The sequence below is a fragment of the Nansenia antarctica genome (genome assembly GCF_963989245.1).
Source record: "Nansenia antarctica genome assembly, chromosome: 20".
NCBI classification, from domain to species: Eukaryota; Metazoa; Chordata; class Actinopteri; order Argentiniformes; family Microstomatidae; genus Nansenia; species Nansenia antarctica.
Genome location: NC_137693.1, coordinates 16,373,054 through 16,395,600, shown reverse-complemented (window position 1 = coordinate 16,395,600; position 22,547 = coordinate 16,373,054). Strand labels below are relative to the sequence as shown.

Here is a 22,547-nt window from a genome sequence, read left to right as displayed (position 1 = left end):
TCCCACTTTATTATTAAATTATTAGTTGTCTTGCTGAATGTTCAAGGTTTGGTGGTGACAGTTTTATTTTCCTCTCTACATGAGGGGCTCCACCGCCGGCTGTCACAGCTGAAAGGCCAACGAGGTTTCAATTCCCCCCACATGTAAAAACACTCTACAGCACTGCCTTGACAGGGCAGTTTGTAACCATGACAACCTAGTAGATGGAAGGCTAGTGGGTGGGCGAAATGTGGGTTGAATTCATATGATTGTGGGTTTTGAAACTTGGCTGTAATTATATATATATAAATATATTACATATGAAATTATAACATTAGAAAAGGTGAGGAGCTTTATCAGTTGATAATTTTTTGGCATTTTAGTTTCACTTCTAGGCATCAGAACACCAACAATCTACTGTTTGTTTTTTTGTTACACATTAAATTGATTCTATTTTTGTTTGACTCCTTTAATGCACAATGATATGAGAGTGCAGCGCAGTGCTCCATAAACATTGAAAAACTATAATATACTATAATCTATTCTCTAACATGTAAGTCATTGTGTGTGAGAAATGTGTGGAAATGACCCTGACATTCATACCTATCATGGCTGTGAGCCTAGGAAATGTATACTCTGGTGTACACATGTACCAAAAGGATAAAAAGGTTATCTTGAAAAGACAAAGATGGGTGGTGGTGTCAGGTGGAGACATTGTTCTCCTGCACACAAGTCAGAGATCCACTCCAGCACACAAGAACACAGAACACATGAGAAAAGGTAGTCCCACCTCAGCTATTGCCATGGAGACTTGCCATTAGAGATGTTTTAACCTTCATGAGAAAGCATGACACCGGCATGAGCGTTTAGAGTGTTAAGTAGTGTCCAATAAATTGTAAACGCTATGGCCTGATGATTTCTGTTATCAATGTCTTGTATTGACTAAATGACAGCACATGTCAGATACAACTTGGATCAATCAAACTTGTGGACAATGGCAAGCTGTTGATATGTGAGATAATAGTGAAATAGAGGTCAGTTGCGTCAGGGAGTGTTGCAGTAGAATGAGGGCCAGTGCTGAGGCATCGGTGTGAGTGCCAAAGAGGAAGTGATCAGTGCCTGTGTGATGAACAAAGCAGGGGCCTTGCAGAGCCCACCCTGGCCCTGGAGATAGACCTTATCTGGCTCGGCAGCCATTTCCCCTCCCTGCCTCTGCTCTGTCTGGGCTTCTTACGCAGCCCTGTGTTGACATCAAACCCTGTGTTGTAACCCCCTTACTGCCACTAGGTCACTCTGTGGCCCCTAGGTCACTCTGTGGCCCCCAGAACCTCCACCTCCACCCCCCAGTCAGGGCTCACCTTAGGGTAGAACCCAGTCCTAACGGACACAGTAGTATAAGCAATCACATTTTACTACAGAAACATTTAACATTCAACATGACATTGCATTACACCCTATGCTAATAATAATAATAAGAATAATAATAATAATAACAATAATAACTTATAATAGCTCCTTTCACAGACCCAAGGTCGCTTTACAAGGGAATGGGACAAACAGAACAGAGCCAGAGAGACAAACACACACAACAAGAAACAGTGAAACAGCTACTAAAGGTTGAATGCGTTGGTGAACAGGTGGGTTTTAAGGGCAGCTTTGAATATGTCCAGGGTTGGAGAGTCGCGGATGTCCTTGGGTAGAGAGTTCCAGAGGGTGGCGGGCGGCTGCCACACTGAAGGCTCTGTACCCAAAGGTCCGGGAATCTGGAGATGTTCTTGAGGTGGAAGAAGGCGGATTTAGTGACAGATTTGATATGTGACTGGAAAGAGAGAGTGGAATCCAGAATGACACCCAGGTTGGGGACTTCATCTCCAACCTTCTCCAGCAGTGCGGGGGGGGCGCCACAACCATGAGCTCTGTTCACCTTTACAAGTGAATTCAAGAGAAGTAGTGTTTTATGCTTTTGAAATGACCCCTTTGAACTGTAAATTGAACATAGGTCAAGACAACACGGTGAAGCCGTTTATGGGGTTTAAAAGTTTAAATGTTTCCTCCATCCTCTATTTCTGGAGGAGTTCACCAGAACAACCTCCTGCTGCAGGACTCTGCTGCTCTCACTTCTGTAGCGGCTCTCAGGACTGCTAGAGAGGAAGTTTCATCAGCCCTTATGAAACAGAGTCACGAGCAACTGTGTGTGTGTGTGTGTGTGTGTGTGTGTGTGTGTGTGTGTGTGTGTGTGTGTGTGTGTGTGTGTGTGCGTGTGCGTGTGCGTGCGTGTGTGTGCGTGTGTGCTGTTGTAATGTCTATTGCTGTAAGATAAGCTTCATAGGTCACCCAGAAGTCTCAACCTCAGCTAAATCAACCAGTGAGGCCTACACTTTCTCACCATCCACTTATTGAATTGATATATTCCAATACTGGTAGAAAAACAGACATGTCCAAATAAGGAGAAACCCAATCATTGCAGCCACCAATGAAACCTGGCCTTACAGGCCTGTGTGTCTCGTGTGTGAAAGGCAGACGTAAGAGAAGGCTCTCCTTTGCATAGGCGGAGTCAAATGGTTTTGCATGCAGGGGTTCTGGCATGACCACATGCGGGGAGCTGACAACACTAGCTTTCCTAACAGCGCTGTGGTTGAGAGGGTTTGCTGTAGAAAAGGTGCAGATAGCTAGTTCGCTAGTTTCGTTTTTTTAGTTTGACGTTTTTTATTGAGAATCCACCATTTTCATGAAATGACTTCATAAATGTGCAGTTCAGTAAAAGTTCAGTAAAAGTTTGTTTTTTTTAATTGAGAAAACATATCGAAGATAAATATAATTATTTCATGCACATGTTGTGTCAGAAGGCTGAGGGGATGACTGGTGTCTAGGCTTTCAGAGGCCTCGTCTGCTCCCCTCACCACAGCAGAGGCTGAAAGCCCTCACCACAGGGAGGGTTGACTCATTTTCACGGGTGATCAGACCTACCTCGCTCATTTGATTAGCAACCGTCCCTGACCATTTGTGAATGTTTTTCAAAGAGTATTGTAACAATGTGTTTCATAACAGTGTGTTTCATAACTCATAACAATGTGTTTCACAAACGTCCTTGAAAATATGAATGAGTTCTCATTAACCTTAGAGCAAATGCATGGTTTCCTGCATGTTATGGTGCCAGTCATACCTCCAGTAATGAGTTAAGATGGTATTGGGTATGAATGTAATAAACAGTAGCATGAAGAGGAGTTAATTTCATTAGTCCTAGACCACTGGACCACTGGACCACCCAAGGCCACTAAACAGAAGAATAGTTTGCCATGTATGTCAAGCCATCCCAGTAAACAGAGTCCAAAAGACGTCCTCAGGGAAGCCGGAATGTGGGTTCAGATGACGTCTTTCTAGGACGTCCAGATGACGTCTTTAGGACGTCTTAGACAATTCTGTAGTCCATAAGACGTCCTAAAGACGTCATCTGAACGTCCTAGAACGTCATCTGAACCCACATTCCGGCTTCCCTGAGGACGTCTTTTGGACTCTCTGTTTGCTGGGATACAGCATGTAAACCGCTACTGGTGGTCACCTGGTTGTACCTGAATGGGATGTTACCACATATAAAGCCATATCACACCAACACATGACACCCGCTGAAGAAAGCAACGAAACCCAGAGAAAATCACCATTGTTTAGGCAGACAATGAGATGTGAAGGATATTGTGTATCATATCCACATAGAGTTATATTTAAGAGGCACACACAAGAAGAAAAGAGGTGAACAGTCAAGCTGTTAGCCATAGAATATATCCCATAACAGTATAGTATCTAGCCTATCATTTTTAAAATGCATAGTTTCGATCGATGTTTGCATTATAGACCTACTCAGGACACGCTTTGTAATTTGTCTGCCCAACCCAAATCAAAAACCAAATCTGCATGACCCTTTCTTAGTTCTGCTACATAATGATATCTAGAATATGTAGTATATTCAGTTCATTCATATCCTTCCTATACTGACTGCACAGCCTTTGGCGTGGCCATGCATTTGAAACAGTGTTGATAGACTCAGCTAGCAGAGAGTAGGTGTGATCTGTGGTCTGTGCATGTAGACTGCACTCTGATGTGCACGACGCTCTGCACTAACGGGGACAGAGAGGCTCTACTATCACACCTGTGGTTTGACACTGCTGAGCGCGGCAAAATATAAAGATGTGTGGAGATTAATTATGCTGGTAGACACACTCAATATATTTTATGAGCGCTTAGTATCTTTCATGCTGAATGCTGTTGGTATTTGTCATTCTAGTGATTCCAGCTTCCATACCATCCCCAAAGCAATTGACAGTTTAGAGGCACTCCTGACCCTCCCCATATATATGTAGAGATGTCATGTACATGTTAGGAAGGAGTGGTATTCATGCATGCTCATCATAGTGTCGTGTGTGGGGGGTGTGCTTGTATTGTGATGGTATAGGGTATAGGCTTAAAACTCCTGTTTTTGTTTTTTTTAAGAATTGTTTGTGCATTTCTGTTTTATTGGTGTAGAGCCAGTAGAAGGAAGGATGGGTGAGAGAGAGAGAGAGGAGGGATGACATGCAGGATATGTCGATGGCCGGAATCGAACCAGCGACCGTGCAGCGACCTTAGTGTGCTACGCCACACCTCCAGTTTTTCACACTACATGAAATTGCCTCCTCGCCCTTCTGCAGTACTATTTCTTTCCCCATGCAGATAACCTCCAAAGAAAAGGATCATATATATACAGCATATTACACTTTTCATTTTAAATGCAAGTGACCTATTCATGAGGTTTGACTTCATGAGGATGTAATTGGATAGTACAAAGTGTACCGCTGAGCACCTGACCCCCTCCTCAATGACAAAACTATTGAATGATGCGACTTCCTGAACAAGCCTTTTGAGGTACCTGAAGTACCAACGTTACCTGACATACAAAGCAGCGACCTCCAAGAGATAATATCCTGTAAACGTCTAAAGTGTTCTTTAAACAATGAAATAGCAGCTGAGTACGCCTATTTGAGAGCAGGGTGGTTGTCGTCCTTACATTAGCAGAAGAATAGAATAGCCTGCCACCATAATATTACATTCTGATAACAACCTAAATGTAACAACTTTCAATGGAGAGAAAGTTGAACATTGTAGAAGCCATGTGTTGAACCGTATATACAGGTGCAACTCAAAAAATTAGACAATGAGGCTTTTCCTCCTTGTGGAGGGTGTCGATGAGGGTTTTCTGCACAACTGTCAGGTCAGCAGCCTTCCCCATGATTGTGAATTCTACTGAACCAGACTGAGAGACCATTTAAAGGCTCAGGAACCCTTTGCAGGTGTTTTGGATTAATTGGCTGACTAGAGTGTAACACTTGAGCCTACAATATTGAACCTTTTCACAATATTCTAATTTTCTGAGATATTGAATTTGGGGTTTTCATAAGCTGTAAGCCATAATCATAAAATGTATAACACATAAAGGCTTTAAATATCTCGCTTTGCATGTAATGAGTCTATATAATATCTAAGTTTAACCCTTTAAGTTGAATTACTGAAATAAATGAACTTTTGCACGATATTCTAATTTTTTGAGTTGCACCTGTATCTACTCACTGAAGATGTTTATTAGGAACACTATACTAATACTGGGTCGGGCCTGGAAATATTCCTTTTCTGGAACATTCTGATCCTTGATGACATGATTGCATCAAGCAATTCCTGCAGATTTTTCAGACACACTTTCAAGCTGTGAATCTCCCGTTCTACCACATCCCAAAGGTGTTCTATTGGATTCAGATCCAGTGACTGGGCAGGTCACTGAAGAACACTGAACTCATTGTCATGTTCATGAAACCAGTTTGAGACGACTTTTGCTTTGTGACATGGTGCGTTATCATGCTGGGAGCAGCCATTAGAACATGGGTACATTGTGGCCATGAAGGCATGCACATGGTCAGCAACAATACTCAAATAGGCTGTGGCATTCAAACAATGATTGATTGGTATTAGCCCAAACCGTAGGCCCAAAGTGTACCAAGAAAACATTCCCCACACCATTACACCACCTCAGACTGTTGACAGGTGTACCTAATAAAGTGTTTGTCTGTGTGTATCAGTGGTAAAGTCACTCTAGTAGCTTGTGGTTGCTGCCACCTAATGGCCAGCCAGATACCTTAGTTATCAATAAATATGTCTGATAGGCCCGTGTAAAAATTATATTCAGAACTGCAGTGACACAGTACCACCTTGTGGTCTATATACATATACATATACATATACATATATATATATAATATATGTATTAACTGACACAGCAGCTCAGGTCTGGAGGACTTGATGTTACCCAAGACACAAAGACACGTAAAAAAAAAAACATCCCTGTCAAGAGGTTTTATTATGGTTTTAGATGTGGTTGCACATCTAACAATTAAAAAAAAACATTGGGTAAAGCCCATCTACCCAACATAAAAACACAGCTCTGAGATATTACACAATACACACAATGAAAATGATAGACCTGCACTCAAACATTAGTGCAAGTGCAACATTCCACATCCACAGCTCAGTCCAGACATCCAGCTGTGTGTTCCTGGACATGGTGGTGTTGATGATCATCACCCGTTTAGAATACCAGATCGGGCTCATGTCTTCACCGCCGTGTCTCTGGATTTGTAAATCACTCCTCTGCTTTTCAGCTCTCTCACCACCCCTGCAGGAAGAGAAGGGGGAAGAACAATGTTGAAAGCAGTTCATACACTGTGACTCAATGACATCACCATGAGAGGGCCACACTGTTCCAGGGCTCCACAGCTTGTTTTCCATATGAAAGCAGGTTTAACAATGACCAGAACTTCCAGGCCTCCTCTGCAAGTCTTGAATGTGGAGAATTTAATGGACATACCTGGGGGTAGTCGTCCTGTCACTGTCACAGCGTATACACCTGGCTTGAAGTTACCTATTAGGGAAAGTGATACGACTGACTGAATACTAAATTCAACCATTCCAACCATTATACTGAGAGCAAAAGTAAAATGACATAAGCTGTGTTGCCTATGTAAGTCTGTCATAGATATAGCCCAGGGCCTAGCCTGCATGCACTTCCAGTGAATCCACAACATGAAGACGACTAGGTCTGTCAGGGATACGTTGAATGCAAATGGCTATGCACTGTGATACAATAAACAATGTGTATAAGAGACCATAAGGATAAGGACAAACGTACTTATTCTTTGCCATTTAGCAACCCAGCTGTCCTCAGGACTCATCATGGATACGACTCTGTGAACAGACAGAATACTTCAGTGCAAAATCTGGGCCGTGTTTGCACTTTGCACAACTAAAACATGAAACTGTCATTGCTTACACTTATTCTAATCTCATGTTAACAAAGTATCTACATGTGGCCAGAGAACTTACCCATCAAACGAGGAACTTGTACACTCATAGACCATCTCACGATTCCCCTTCATCTGAAGGAATGACTCGCAGTTGTCACAGCCGTCATATTCAAACTGGTCAATAGTCTGTATGGACAAGACAAGATGGGATGTTGGTCAGGGTCACCCAGTATTTGCTCCAACTAGTTTCACATATAGAACTAGTTTCACACATATACAACTAGTTTCACATATAGAACTAGTGTCACATATAGAACTAGTCTCACATATAGAACTAGTGTCACATATAGAACTAGTTTCACATATAGAACTAGTCTCACATATAGAACTAGTTTCACATATAGAACTAGTGTCACATATAGAACTAGTTTCACATATAGAACTAGTTTCACATATAGAACTAGTTTCACATATAGAACTAGTTTCACATATAGAACTAGCTCCTTTGCTTCATAGGACAATTCAATGGGAACTAACAGAGCAAGCTGGTGTTGTGTCTCATCAAGGGAATAACACGAAACTAATGAATGAATGGTCTTTATTGTCATTAATATAGTACAGGTACCATACAACGAAATTTGGGAGGGGGGGCTCCCCTGGTGTAGGAAAAACAACTAAAAACAAGAAGGGAAAGGAGCTGGTTTACATAAATAAAGGCTATATACACTATCCACTATACTATACTATACAAATTAAAACACTGTGCTGTACTCTATGCTATGCTATAAATATCCTAACATTTCCTATTCTCTGAACCTTATGTACCCGAGGGTTGTCATATTGCACATAGTGTTATTGCACATTCATTTAAAGTGTCGCAGTTTGCAGGTTTGAAATGTTCACAGTTGTGTTTCAGTATTGCACTTGATTACAATCTAGTAGCTGCCATCAAGTTAGATTGTCCAGGGCCTAGAACCTAGGTCTTTGCTGTGTTCAGGGCCTGAATGGAACTAAATGAAACTAAATGAACTGGTTTAAAATGTTTCTGTCTCCTTGTGGAGCTCTTAGGCTACTTTGACTGTGAACGTCTCTGCATGATGAGGAAAGCTAGCGCCTGGCTACTCACATTCAGGCTATTTCAGTAACCTTACCTTCACCAGAGAGCACAGGAGACACGAACGCAAGTGTCGCAGGTCCTTGGGAACAGTCTCCAACGCCATGTCATGAGACTAAGGCAAACAGACTAAGCTAATCTTCTATCAAGATAAACTAGTATAAAGAGAATCTATGAGTGCTGAGCTCTATGAACGTTGTTTTGAAACGCAAGTATGGCCTGGCTGTGTCTCCTTCCGGTGACAGAATAACGCGTCATCATTTATGCGACGAGTGGTTGGTGTGAAATGAGCATGCTAAGCAGGTGTTTTAATTTAAAATGGTCATGCCAACATAAAAGCTATAGCTCACTAGTGAGGCTGCATCGAGATGAATGCTATTCAAGTCCAAGAAGATGCAAGCGTCGGCATAGAAACGGCGTTGGAAAGACATTGATTACATCAGGCTGTGGACAGTATTTGACAGTGCCAGAGCGATACTATCGTTGGCCACACGGGGTCGCCATTACACACCCAACCCTGAGAATCCCTCATAACATTGTTTTGTCTATTGATGTGTGGGGTAATTTTACCAAAACGTGTGCAAACATGTGTAGGCTATCCCTTCTTTCATTTGTCAGACTTATTTCATGAATCAATGCTTGGTCACATAAATAGAATGGAGAGATTTAGGGTTAGGGTTAGGTTTAATTCAGATTCAGATTCAGATAACGTTTATTGCCATTATGCTTGACACATATAGGAATTTGTTTTGGCATTACAGAAGGTGCATTTATGCTTTTTTCACATATACATGGACAAAAACAAATACAAATGCAAAAACAGGCAAAAACAGGACAACACAGGACAGACAGTGCATGGAAAGTGCTGTGTGTGTGTGTGTGTGTGTGTGTGTGTGTGTGTGTGTGTGTGTGTGTGTGTATATATAATTTGTGCCAGACACAGATGACAATCAATACATGATGATTAAGATCAGTCAAATGATAATGACTGCTTAGATTTTCCCATGCACACAATGTCAGATATACATTAAATAATATGTATAGACTTGTAGATACAGTAGGCCTACACAGGTAGCCTGTTACCCAAGAGGTAGTTATTTATAGGAGATATCAATCAAAAAGCAATAATGAATAATCATAGCATATGTGAATTTCTGCATAAGCATTTCTAAAAAAAAAAAAAAATTCGCTAACTGCCTAAATTGGATTAGCCAATTGGATTAGATTGGATGTTAGATGGTTTGGATTAACCAATTTCTTCGCTCGAGCCGCGAAAATGAGTGGTGGCGCGGTTGCTTTAGTGCAGCCAATCAATGCTTTAGAATGATTTAGTGGTGGTGGCCAATCATGTCTTTAGAATGCTTTAGTGGTGGTGGCCAATCATGTTGCCCAAATGCTTTGGTGGTGGTGCACGTCATCATATGCAAACAACTCATGACATTTCGAACTGTCAGTCCATCGGTTTTGTCACCTTCAGCTTCACTGCATCCGTTTATGGTAAGTCCAGATACTGAGCTTGGCTTTATAAATTGTTTTCATCAACGGAATTGTTAATATAAATTAATACGGTGTTGTCAGTTCATAGCAACACTTTGCACCTCTCGTTTTTGACGAGAGACAGACGCGGTGATGCCCGCCGATAGATAGCTAGTTCTACGTTTGTTGAAAACGCAACAGGGCATAAAGACAACGATAATGAATTATTAAATCAGAGCTATCTTGTATTAGTTGAATGACTAATATCTCATGATGAAATATGTGGTTGTCACTGGTTTGCTGGCGAAATATTCATAACTTGGCTGTCATTGAGCTCAGCTGCGCGAGCCTTCATGTATTTATGTGCTGACGAGATCGGATATTAGAGATGTGATTGTATTAACAGTGCATATTAATGTGGAAAGATTTTGAACTGGCACATTTGTTGTGTGTGCCTGATGTGTAGTGGGTTATTGTCTATAAATAGTCTGTAAGTGTTACATTACGCATACTGTACTATGTCATACTGTATGTTGTGTGTAGAGCCTCTAACTTTGAGTCGTTTTGGTATTTGATTGATGACTTATTATTAACTATTATTATTATATTATTATTATTAATATTTTCCTACTCATCCAAACTTAATTATTTGCTCTTTAAAGCTCAGGCATAGAGGCATAGGTATAGATCAGTCCCAGTGTATAGCCTTCACGGTACTGTGTATTGTATATGGTTATAGTCAGGGGACGGGAAGGGATAGATATTAGATTAGATTAGATTAGATTCAACATTATTGTCATTGCAGAGTACAAGTACCAGACAATGAAATGCAGTTCAGCATCTAACCAGTAGTGCTGTAACAATTCTGGAGTATTGTATTTTGACTGTACATATCTGTGCTTGTGTGTATGTTTATACTAACAAGATTATTGCTTTCGTCAACAGGAGAGATGATTGGTGTGGACTACCTGTACAGGCAGACAGGGAGAACCCTGCAGGACATGGACCCTGAGGCAGAGGATATTGACCAGCTGCTGGAGGACCTGGCCACGAAGGAGGAACTAGAGGATGAGGACTTCCAAGACGACACCATTGACCCCACTTTCATTTTTTACCCCCCCCCCCTACCGCCCTTGTCTTTGCTGTCCCTCCTGGCGTTTTCTCAACCCTGTTTGCTCCACCTGCCCCTCATCTGGCTGTCCCAAAGGTCCACCTGCCCCTCATCTGGCATTGTCCCTCGTTTAGTCTCTGACTAAGGAGCACTAGTTGGATAAGATGAGGAAGTAGGAAGGCAAACGTCTGTCTCCCCCAAACCAACCCCACTGCATTAATAATATATATTATAACTAACTACATACTGCCTGATTACTTGAACACTACTTCTACTGAAACATATGTACTGCTCCTTATCTGTACCATATTGCACAAGTTCAAGTAGTAGTCAGGTGGTGCATAACATGCTGTGCAGGTAGCAGTGAGACATAGACGGTGTGTATGACAGTGTATTACATCAGGTAGCAGTGAGACATAGACGGTGTGTATGACAGTGTATTACATCTCACTGTTACCTGCACAGCATTTTATGCACCACCTGACTACTACTTGAACTTGTACTGTATCATATCTGAACTATATTATTGCATACTGTATGATATTACATCCCATGTCATTGGAATCTGCACAGCTTTTTACACCACTGTTCTACAGCAGCATGACTGGTGCAGCTGTAGTACTGCTGTAGTCTCTTATCACCCTACTCATTTACTTTTATTGTTGATTTGCATTCTGCTGCTATTGATGCTACTGATACTATTGCTGCTATTATTGATTGTTGATTTTGTTGTTCTCATATCCTGCTTATTGATTGTTGATTTTGTTGTTTTTATATCATACTTTATTTTATTACTGATCTTGTATTCTGCTGCAATGCCAATGTTGAATGAACCTGAACCCAATAATTTTACTCTGTGTACCTGTACATTGGTGCAATAAAAGCAATTCTGATTCTGATTCTGATTCTGAGTAGCTCTCTCTTCTTCTCTTTATAAAAAGTTATTCATTCAACCTCAGGGCTTTTAAGAGGCTAACTTGTTTATTTGTACTATTATTATAATATATAATATTATACTATTATTCTTTTTATTGATGTTTAAACATCAATAAAACAACAGCTAGTGTCTATAAACTTCTGTTATGTCACAAAAAGCAACTTTTGGCTCAAGTGATTTAGAATTTACGCAAAACAACACTTTTGGAGACATTTTTAATTTTTCTTGTTTCTGGTGGGATTTGAACCGGTGACCTTCTGATCCATTCTTCCCCCCCATACAAAAATGGCAATGGCGACATTTTTTATTGTGCATTAATTGTTTAGAATACATTGAGACTATTAAACATGTAGATAATGGAAAAGAAGCCTCAATTTCTCTCTCTTCCTTTTCTTTTCCCTCTTTTTCTCCCCTTTTCCTCTCTTTTTCCTCCCTTTTCTTCTTCCCCCTTCTTCCCCCTCTTGCACTTTCTTCCCCACCCTTAACAGACTATCGTTCCCCTCGCCTGGCGCAGTGGATAGTGAGTTAGACTTGTGATCGGAAGGTTGTGAGTTCAAATCCCGCCTGAAACCACACCACTACTAGTGTGCCCTTGAGTAAGGCACTTTGCCCTCAGTTACTCCAGGGGGAATGTCCCTTTAATTTGTAATTGTACATCGCTTTGGATTAAAAAGCGTCTGCTAAATGGCAAAATTATTATTATTATTAAAATTAAATTATTATTATTATTATTAATTATTATTATTGGTCAAGGTGGTGGTCACGGTGATGGTCTCGAGCTCAGAACTCTGGAATTCAAACTCCAACGGTAGAACTCTGTCAACGGTTCTGACTCTGAGAGAACACGACACGGAGCCCCGGTCAGAGAATAACGGTATGGTGTATCGAAATTGTTAATTGTAATTAAATGAATACAAACACGGCAATACAATACAGATGTTATATAGATACGTATAAATCGGCTGGTTAGAGTTAGTTAACTTGTTTCCTAACGAGAAGTTCGCCAGAACATCTTGACCACTCGAGTGATAAACTGTTAGCTGCCGTTAGCTAGTCGCTAGCGGACTTGTTGTGCTGGTCCAAATAGTCCGTTCTCTCCCCGGCCGGAGTGAAATACTTTCAAATGAAACTACATAAGGTTAACATTGGTTAATGTCCAACATTTCCAGAATACACGTCATTACATTAGGCATTCTGATTTCATGTCTTATAGTGAACTTCTGTCCACTATTTTTGTGTTTCTCAACAGATTATATGAGAATATATAAAATATGAACCAACACTATTTTATGGGGACCATCCCCATAAACCCCACCAACTTCCCCGCAAAGATGTGGAGTCTGGTCAACAACCCCAAGAACCTCTCTATCCGCTGGGACGCCGCTGGGGAAGGTGTGATCATAGACCAGCAGCTGTTTGAGGCTGAGCTGCTGTCCCCCCAGACGCAGCCGTTTGACGGACGTCTGCAACACGTGGACGTGTTCAAAACCTTTAACTTCACCAGCTTCATCCGCCAGCTGAACCTGTACGGGTTCAAGAAGGTAGTGGTGGACCCAGACAAACAGGAGGAGGGTGCCACTGGCAGGTCTCCCACCGGCGGGATCCTCCATTACTACTTCAACACACACTTCAGACTGGACCGTCCTGAACTCCTGGTCAATCTGAAGAGGCTGACCAGCAGTAACAAGGCCAAGATGAAAGCTGGGTTAGAGGTGAACTGTCGGCCACCTAATCACTTTCCCCGACTGCCGACCGCAAATGGTGGTAGGCCTAAAGTAGAGAAAAGAGGTACATTGTTTTTTTTTTGTGGTTAATATTTTTTTATTGAATTTCACAGAGACATGTACACAACAGGGCATAACAACCACAACTAGTATCCGTGGGGGAGGTTATTGTCCCATGTAATAGTAGAAAACTAAACAATAACAGAAGAGGTACATTGTTAATCATACCAGTTCCCAAGTATGTAATAAACAATTATTCAAGTAAATCAATAGCTGTCTTACACTACAAAGAACATTCTTAGTGTGAACCAGAACCACCCAGTTTGTATGTTTAATGCAAACATAAATAAATACTGTTGATCTCTCAATGTTTCTACAGGTTCTGTGTATATTGGAGAAGGACATCGAGCATCTCCTTACCGATATCACCAGAACGGATCACAGTCTGTGAAGGAGTATGTTCGGACCCCAATCCCACCTCATGGCTGGGTCTTGGGTCATGGTGATGCCCCCACACCTACAATATTCTACACAGACAAGGGAATCCCAATATCGGTCATCCACGGGCTTCCTGCAGACGCTTCCTGCACTCCGCAGTCAGGCCCAACCACTGTGAATATTCAGCAGGGTTCACAAGGCCTTGCAATCCCTGGGCCGAAGTTCAATGGTTTTATCCCCCAGCATGCACAATACCGACCTGGATTCTATTCCCCAGGCAATTATGTGAACACTCATCAGTTATTATGTACAGAAAGACTCTGCATTTGTGATTTATAAACATTCATATAAGTTAAAAATGTGTTTGTTTTCCAGTGCCAGTGTTTTCCAGTGTTTTCCAGCGCCAGTGCTGCCCCCCAGTAGCAGTGGACACAGACATGACAGGGAGTGCGCAACAGACATCTCCCTCATTCTCCCATTATAGCGATTACCAGGTAGGTGAACAGCCCATTTCTGCGAATCTATCTCCAGTGATGTGGAATTCATAAGTACATGGGTAGAAAGTTGTTCAAAGATGAAATTGCAGGCCTTTCATGCAAAGCTATAAGATTTATTTCAATCCCATATTTTAGCCAAACTGTCCTGTGGGCTTTCTGTCTCCTGGAAACCAAAACCAGGACTGGCAGAGCAGTGAAAATCAGGAAAGCAAGAAAAGTGATGTCATTGTCAACCTAGACACAGTCTTCCAGTTAGTTGGTGAACTGCAAGCTTCCCCCAAGATACGCATGGTAAAAGTGGGGACCCCAGATAAGCATTTCCTGGCCACCCCTAAATCTGGTCCTCAGCCCACCACCACCATCCACAGCTCCTCTCACCCAGTCTCTTCACAGCCAGACTCTTCTGCCAACTCCAGCTCCGTGCCTGTTTTCATGGATGCCAACCCAGTGACTCCTTGCGGGCCCATTATTATTGCAGTCCCAGGGAAAGTTCCTCAGGGAATAGCCATCACAATCGGTGGTCCTGCGGGTGAGCCAGTGAAAATGGAGGAGCAGGAACCTGGCTCTCTAGATGTTGAGACTAACCCTATCAATGCCTCTCAGAAGGTTAGTGCTGTGAAACCTGTCATGTCTAGTTAGCAAAGAATACACTGTAGTTCTTAATGGGAATGGTCAAGTTAAAAAGAATTCAGCTACAGTTCACAAAGAAAGCAAATATCATCTATATACTTGTCATGTACAGTATGATTACCAGTTGTCTTCATGAACTCTGTGGTTGAAATTAACAAGATTGGATTATGTAATTTTTTCATAAATTCAGCAGCACCAAGGTGAAGGACGCAGAGGCCGTGGATGTAGAGGTCAACAATGCCCTGACGTCAGTTTGTCCCAGGAGACCAAAAGCAGCAGACAGCAACCTAAATCTCCAGGTAAGACAATCCATCCACAATACATTGTGAATTAAGCCAACCTATAACATTTGATTAAAGATATGGCAAAAATTCTGAAATCCTAATCCTGTCATTTTATCTTTTAGATCTGAACTTGGTTGGTCGAAGCGGCATGTAAGCAAGAATCTTGACCATAATTAAACAGGATGGCTAAAGTTCTCCGTTTTGCTTCTCAGACTCAAGAGATTCTCTGAATAAGCCAGTTTGCTGTTGCTACTTTTTAAAGACATGTTTACAATGCCAATTGTATGTCATTTAAATAATATCTTAGATACTGTATCCAATTATTCTATTTATTTGATCACTTTTACATCAGATCCTTTTTGTTATGAATTATTCATCTTGTAATTAATAATAATAATAACTTTATTTATATAGCACTTTACGTCAAAGTGCTTTACAAGTACAATAGGTAAAAAACAACACATTTTAAACAATATAAAAACAGCTATTTCAATAAAAAAAATAAAAAAAAATCGCACCACAAATATAATAGGTAAAAGCAAACATTTTAAACAACATTTAAAAACAACTATTTCAGTTTTAAAAAACACATAAATTACAACAGCACAAAAAAAAAAAAAGAGTACCAGGACATAATTTGTCTTTTTAACTGGACTGGCAGCTACTTTTTATCTCATTTTTATCACTCACTTGTTTTAATGTGATACCAAAACCGACCTTTTTAAAATCTCTGTTTTAACCTCAGTCAATTTTCAATAATTTTAACAACTTTTGTCATTTGAAACAATGTTTAAGCTATGATTAAACTTTGACATTATTCAGATGTGGTTTGTGGTAGTTCTTGCATCCTGTTTTTATTATTGATGTTTTCATTGCCCAAACTAGGGAGGCCTGTCTCACATGCACAGATACGGATTGACATCGCAATAACAACAATGCTGCAAAAGTTGGGTCGAAATCTGTCCAGTTTTTGAAGATCACAGGGAGCTGTCGTGTCGCTGCCACTGAACACTTCAATGACAACCTGCACGGTGGAAATGAGGACCTAGGATAAGTGTTCATCTCATGGGTTCCTAGGATAAGTGTTCATCTCATGGGTTCCTAGGATCATAGACGGATCATGAAAAAATGGGCCCCTGGGCCTGGACGTGTAGAAAGCCCCCCCCCCCCCTCCCCAGCGCAAACACATGTTTTTTTTTTAGAGCGCAAGTAAACACAATGCCAACAGCATATAAGACAGCCTACGTTCACCTGCATCTCAACAGGTTTTACAGCGGAGGAACACTCAAAGCCAACAACAGCACAATAACTAGAAATTCACCTGTATTTCAACGACACAGGATTTACAACACAGGCATGCCACACTCAATTGAAGCCAACAACAGTACATGTACAGTAACAAAATACACCGCTTTCAAACAAAAACAATTGGCAACACTATGGTGTCATATATAGCAACCACAGGATGGCTTTATAAGACTAAATTAATCATAAAATAGTCTTACCTTATGCAATGCATTTTTTCCTGGCTCTGCTTCGTGCAAAATCATCCACGATATCATCAAAGTCCAGTGATTTGGTCAGTTCGCTCTCAATTGCCATGAGAGAAAGAGCCTTGAGACGGTGTTGCCACAATCGATAATTACGCGGAGTAGTCCTTGTGGGCTTTTATCATCTTCAGCCTTAATAAAAGATCTGAGCTGAATTAGTTCATCGGCTAAACTGCCATCTAGGTCAGATGGGTATGCAGATGCCAGAACTTTTGCCTTTTCAATGAGTGAGGCATTGGACTCATTGGATTTGACATAGAAAAGCACATTGAACAAACTGCACAGGTGTCCGTAGGCCTCCAGACGGTGTCCGAGGCTCTGAATAAGCGTGTCGATGGCAACATTGAAGGTCTCTATCTGAAACTTGCGTTTTCCATCAAGCTCAATATCCTGCTCTCCATTCTCGTCAGCAAAAGTCTTGCGTCTCTTTCTGCGATGGCTATCATGTCTGCAAGTCTGGCTGACACCCGGTATACTCAGAGCTGCGCTTTCAAAACTGTCAAAAAGGTCTCTTTGTGCAGCCACAAAATCACGCAACGATTCAAGTGCCCTAACCGCAACCCTAATGTTGTTCTCTTCATTTGTTTTAATATTCTTGAAAACATTTGAAATTCGAGGAACATGATGTAAAATATCAGATTGTTTTGCTTCTTTTTCTTTTTTAATCTTTCGTTTAGCTGCTCCACTTAATGTGTGACGGTGCTCCATTTTACCTGTGCGTTGTCAGTCTCAAGTTCGTTGTTAATGACATTGACCTCGCGACCTGCACCAGTGTGACCTCGTGACCTGTCCCCAGTACACAAACTTTAATGGCGCCCTCTAGTGTCTAGTTTCTATAGCCTACTCATTAATCTAATGGGAATGTAGCCCGTATTCGCATTAGAATCTGAGTAGGCTATAGAAACTATGTAGCCCACACAAGCTTCTCTTTTTTTTTGCAAGACGTGGGCCCCTATAAAATTGTTCAAAATAGTATATTCAAAAGTATATTCAAAATAGTTTTTTTACGTTCATATAAGGAATCTCATTTGTCCCAGTTACAGTAGGACATTTTCTACCGGCATCCCTGCGACAAGAAATGCAAAGGGCCCCCTGATCTCTGGGGCCCCTGGGCCTGGGCCCGGTAGGCCCGTTCAGTAATATGTCTTTGCCTAGGATAAGTGTTCATCTCATGGGTTCCTAGGATAAGTGTTCATCTCCTGAGGACCTAGGATAAGTGTTCATCTCATGGGTTCCTAGGATAAGTGTTCATCTCCTGAGGACCTAGGATAAGTGTTCATCTCCTGAGGACCTAGGATAAGTGTTCATCTCATGGGTTCCTAGGATAAGTGTTCATCTCCTGGGTTCCTAGGATAAGTGTTCATCTCATGGGTTCCTAGGATAAGTGTTCATCTCATGGGTTCCTAGGATAAGTGTTCATCTCCTGGGTTCCTAGGATAAGTGTTCATCTCCTGGGTTCCTAGGATAAGTGTTCATCTCCTGGGTTCCTAGGATAAGTGTTCACATCTCCTGGGTTCCTAGGATAAGTGTTCATCTCCTGGGTTCCTAGGATAAGTGTTCACATCTCCTGGGTTCCTAGGATAAGTGTTCACATCTCATGGGTTCCTAGGATAAGTGTTCATCTCATGGGTTCCTAGGATAAGTGTTCATCTCATGAGGACCTAGGATAAGTGTTCATCTCCTGCAGAGTGAAATCAATGTACACTTCAAGAAGCGCAAGTTGAATAATCGCTGTCATGTTGTCTAATTTGTGCATGCAATGTTAAGCTGCTCTGTTGTCGGTGAACGCACAACTCTTAGTTCTCAGTGAGGGTGAGTGGGCTATTTTATGTTGCTTTTTACCTGCAAAGATATCAGTTTTCTACACATGAGGAGCACTTTCTTTGGCTTGTTTCATAACGTTCATCTGGAAAAAAACAACTTTCAAAGCTGGATAGGAATGAATCAAGAAATGCATCAAACAAACATGCACCGTTAATATGGAACAGGACAGTACGTGAGCCTTAACACACATTGGATTTAAGCCCCTTTATCGAGTCGTTTTAACGGATTGTTCAAACTGCTAAGCACCGAGAGAGGGGGGGCATTTGTTTCTTGGACTAAATCAACTCCGGTGGTTTGCCAGCTTTGAAGTCCACAATGTGCGGCCGGAGCCCGCCGCTGCAACCGATGCAATGACAGTCCCCTCCCCGCGGCCCCTGGCCCTGGGGCTCTGGCCGTGGTCAATGACAGTCCCCTCCCCGCGGCCCCTGGCCCTGGGGCTCTGGCCGTGGTCAATGACAGTCCCCTCCCCGCGGCCCCTGGCCCTGGGGCTCTGGCCGTGGTCAATGACAGTCCCCTCCCCGCGGCCCCTGGCCCTGGGGCTCTGGCCGTGGCTACTGCTCCTGGCGGCCCTGCTGCAGGTGGTGTCCGGCCAGACGGGCCTGGTGGAGTCGGAGCGTTCGCCCCCCAGAGCTGTCATCAAGGTGACCCTGCTGAAGCACGAGCCTACCGGGAAGCCCATCACCCTGGAGGGGGTGTTCGTCGGAGGCAGCGCCGGTTACGCAGATGGGAAGCTGATGCAGGTAAGGTGGTGTTCTCAGTCTCAGGTCCTCCCTAACCATGGATGTGCAAGCCGAGTGCATACAGGCTACTAGTACATACCCAGCCATCACCTTGTCTCGAGACATCTTAAGACACATTTGTCTTAAGACATTGATATTCAGTGTCTTAAGACATCTCAAGATGTTCTGTGTCTTCAAGACACAGAAAATATGGCTCTTATGCTCCATGTCTTAAGTGAGTGCATGAGTGCATGTCTTCAGGTTAGGTCTTAAGACGACTTAAGACATCTTGACAGACAAATTATTTTGGTTAATTAAGACATCTTAAGACATCTCAAGACAAGGTGATGGCAGGGTATGTAATGCTCTCACTTTGTTGCCTTTAAAAATAAAATAAAAATAAATGACTGGAGAAAGGGATTGATTGATTGAAAACTTTATTAGAAGATTTGCAGAAGTAGGTACATGAATGTACATATTACATACAAGGTCAACTAACAGGATAAAAACCCAAGAAAGCCACTGGCTTATTTCAATTGGGGTCCTTGATTGGGACTTAAATGTTTCCAGCCCCCCCTCCCAAATTTCGTTGTATGGTACCTGTACTATATCAATGACAATAAAGACCATTCATTCAGACCATTCATTAGATCAGTCAAATGATAACGACTGCTTCGATTTTCCCATGCACACATGTCAGATATACATTAAATAATATGTATAGACTTGTAGATACAGTAGGCCTTACAGGTAGCCTGTTACCCAAGAGGTAGTTATTTTATAGGAGATATCAATCAAAAAGCAATAATGAATAATCATAGCATATGTTGAATTTCTGCATTTCTACAAAAAAAAATCGCAAACTGCCTAAATTGGATTAGCCAATTGGATTAGATTGGATGTTAGATGGTTTGGAATAGCCGATTTCTTCGCCCAAGCCGCGAAAATTAGTGGTGGTCTAGACTCTAGTGGATAGTGAGTTGGACTTGTGATCGGAAGGTTGTGAGTTCAAATCCCGCCTGAAACCACACCACTACTAGTGTTTAGCCCTTGAGTAAGGCACTTAGCCCTCAGTTACTCCAGGGGGAATGTCCCTGTAATTCGTAATTGTAAATCGCTTTGGATTAAAAGCGTCTGCTAAATGGCAAAATTATTATTATTAAAATTAAATTATTATTATTATTATTATTAATTATTATTATTGGTCAAGGTGGTGGTCATGGTGATGGTCTCGAGCTCAGGTCTCTGGGATTCAAACTCCAACGGTAGAACTCTGTCAACAGTTCTGCCTCTGAGACGACACGACACGGAGAATAACGGTATGGTGTATTGAAATTGTTAATTGTAATTAAATTAATACAAACATGGCAATACAATACAGATATCGTCGTATAAATCGGCTGGTTTGAGTTAGTTGTTTCCTCACGATAAGTTCGCCAGAACATCTTTGACCACTCGAGTGATAAACTGTTAGCCGCTGTTAGCTTCATCGCTAGCGGACTTGTTGTGCTAGTCAAAACAGTCCGTTTTCTCCGCGGCCGGAGTGAAATACGTTCAAATGAAACTACATAAGGTTAACATTGGTTAATGTCCAACATTTCCAGAATACACATAGTCATTAGGCATTCTGATTTCATGTCTTATAGTGAACTTCTGTCCAACTATTTTTTGTTTCTCAACAGATATATGAGAATATATAAAATATGGACCAACAACACGATTTTATGGGGACCATCCCCATAAACCCCGACAACTTTGATGCCCCCACACCTACAATATTCTACACAGACAAGGGAATCCCAATATCGGTCATCCACGGGCTTCCAGCAGACGCTTCCTGCACTCCGCGGTCAGGCCCAACCACTGTGAATATTCAGCTGGGTTCACAAGGCCTTGCAATCCCTGGGCCGAAGTTCCATGGTTTTATCCCCCAGCATGCACAATACCAACCTGGATTCTATTCCCCAGGCAATTATGTGAACACTCATCAGTTATATGTACAGAAAGACTCTGCATTTGTGATTTATAAACATTCATATAAGTTAAAAATGTGTTTGTTTTCCCCCAGTGTGCACACCAGTGTGCACCCCAGTGTGCACACCAGTGGACACAGACATGACAGGGAGTGCGCAACAGACATCTCCTTCATTCTCCCATTATAGCGATTACCAGGTAGGTGAACAGCCCATTTCTGCGAATCTATCTCCAGTGATGTGGAATTCATAAGTACATGGGTAGAAAGTTGTTCAAAGATGAAATTGCAGGCCTTTCATGCAAAGCTATAAGATTTATATTTTCAATCCCATATTTTAGCCAAACTGTCCTGTGGGCTTTCTGTCTCCTGGAAACCAAAACCAGGACTGGCAGAGCAGTGAAAATCAGGAAAGCAAGAAAAGTGATGTCATTGTCAACCTAGACACAGTCTTCCAGTTAGTTGGTGAACTGCAAGCTTCCCCCAAGATACGCATGGTAAAAGTGGGGACCCCAGATAAGCATTTCCTGGCCACCCCTAAATCTGGTCCTCAGCCCACCACCACCATCCACAGCTCCTCTCACCCAGTCTCTTCACAGCCAGACTCTTCTGCCAACTCCAGCTCCGTGCCTGTTTTCATGGATGCCAACCCAGTGACTCCTTGCGGGCCAATTATTATTGCAGTCCCAGGGAAAGTTCCTCAGGGAATAGCCATCACAATCGGTGGTCCTGCGGGTGAGCCAGTGAAAATGGAGGAGCAGGAACCTGGCTCTCTAGATGTTGAGACTAACCCTATCAATGCTCTCAGAAGGTTAGTGCTGTGAAACCTGTCATGTCTAGTTAGCAAAGAATACACTGTAGTTCAGTGGGAATGGTCAAGTTAAAAAGAATTCAGCTACAGTTCACAAAGAAAGCAAATATCATCTATATACTTGTCATGTACAGTATGATTACCAGTTGTCTTCATGAA

General features: G+C 41.9%; 2 protein-coding genes across 2 annotated transcripts; one reads left to right on the top strand and one right to left on the bottom strand.

Annotated features, from left to right (window-relative positions):
- Positions 1–6,346: 6,346 nt before the first annotated feature.
- Positions 6,347–8,622, bottom strand: supt4h1 (SPT4 homolog, DSIF elongation factor subunit). The gene is made up of 5 exons (XM_080549689.1): positions 8,453–8,622; positions 7,381–7,487; positions 7,187–7,242; positions 6,866–6,919; positions 6,347–6,673 (listed from the first exon to the last, which is right to left on the bottom strand). Exons 1-5 carry the CDS (start codon positions 8,519–8,521, stop codon positions 6,606–6,608), a joined length of 354 nt encoding a protein of 117 aa, XP_080405815.1. The 5' UTR covers positions 8,522–8,622; the 3' UTR covers positions 6,347–6,605.
- A 4,606-nt stretch (positions 8,623–13,228) lies between these two features.
- hsf5 (heat shock transcription factor family member 5) lies at positions 13,229–17,847 on the top strand (the record flags this gene model as incomplete). The annotated part of the gene is made up of 7 exons (XM_080549461.1): positions 13,229–13,727; positions 14,043–14,386; positions 14,503–14,595; positions 14,734–15,204; positions 15,419–15,527; positions 17,358–17,532; positions 17,790–17,847. The coding sequence occupies 7 exons, from the start codon at positions 13,229–13,231 to the stop codon at positions 17,845–17,847; spliced, it is 1,749 nt and encodes a 582-aa protein (XP_080405587.1).
- Between the last annotated feature and the right edge of the window lie 4,700 nt (positions 17,848–22,547).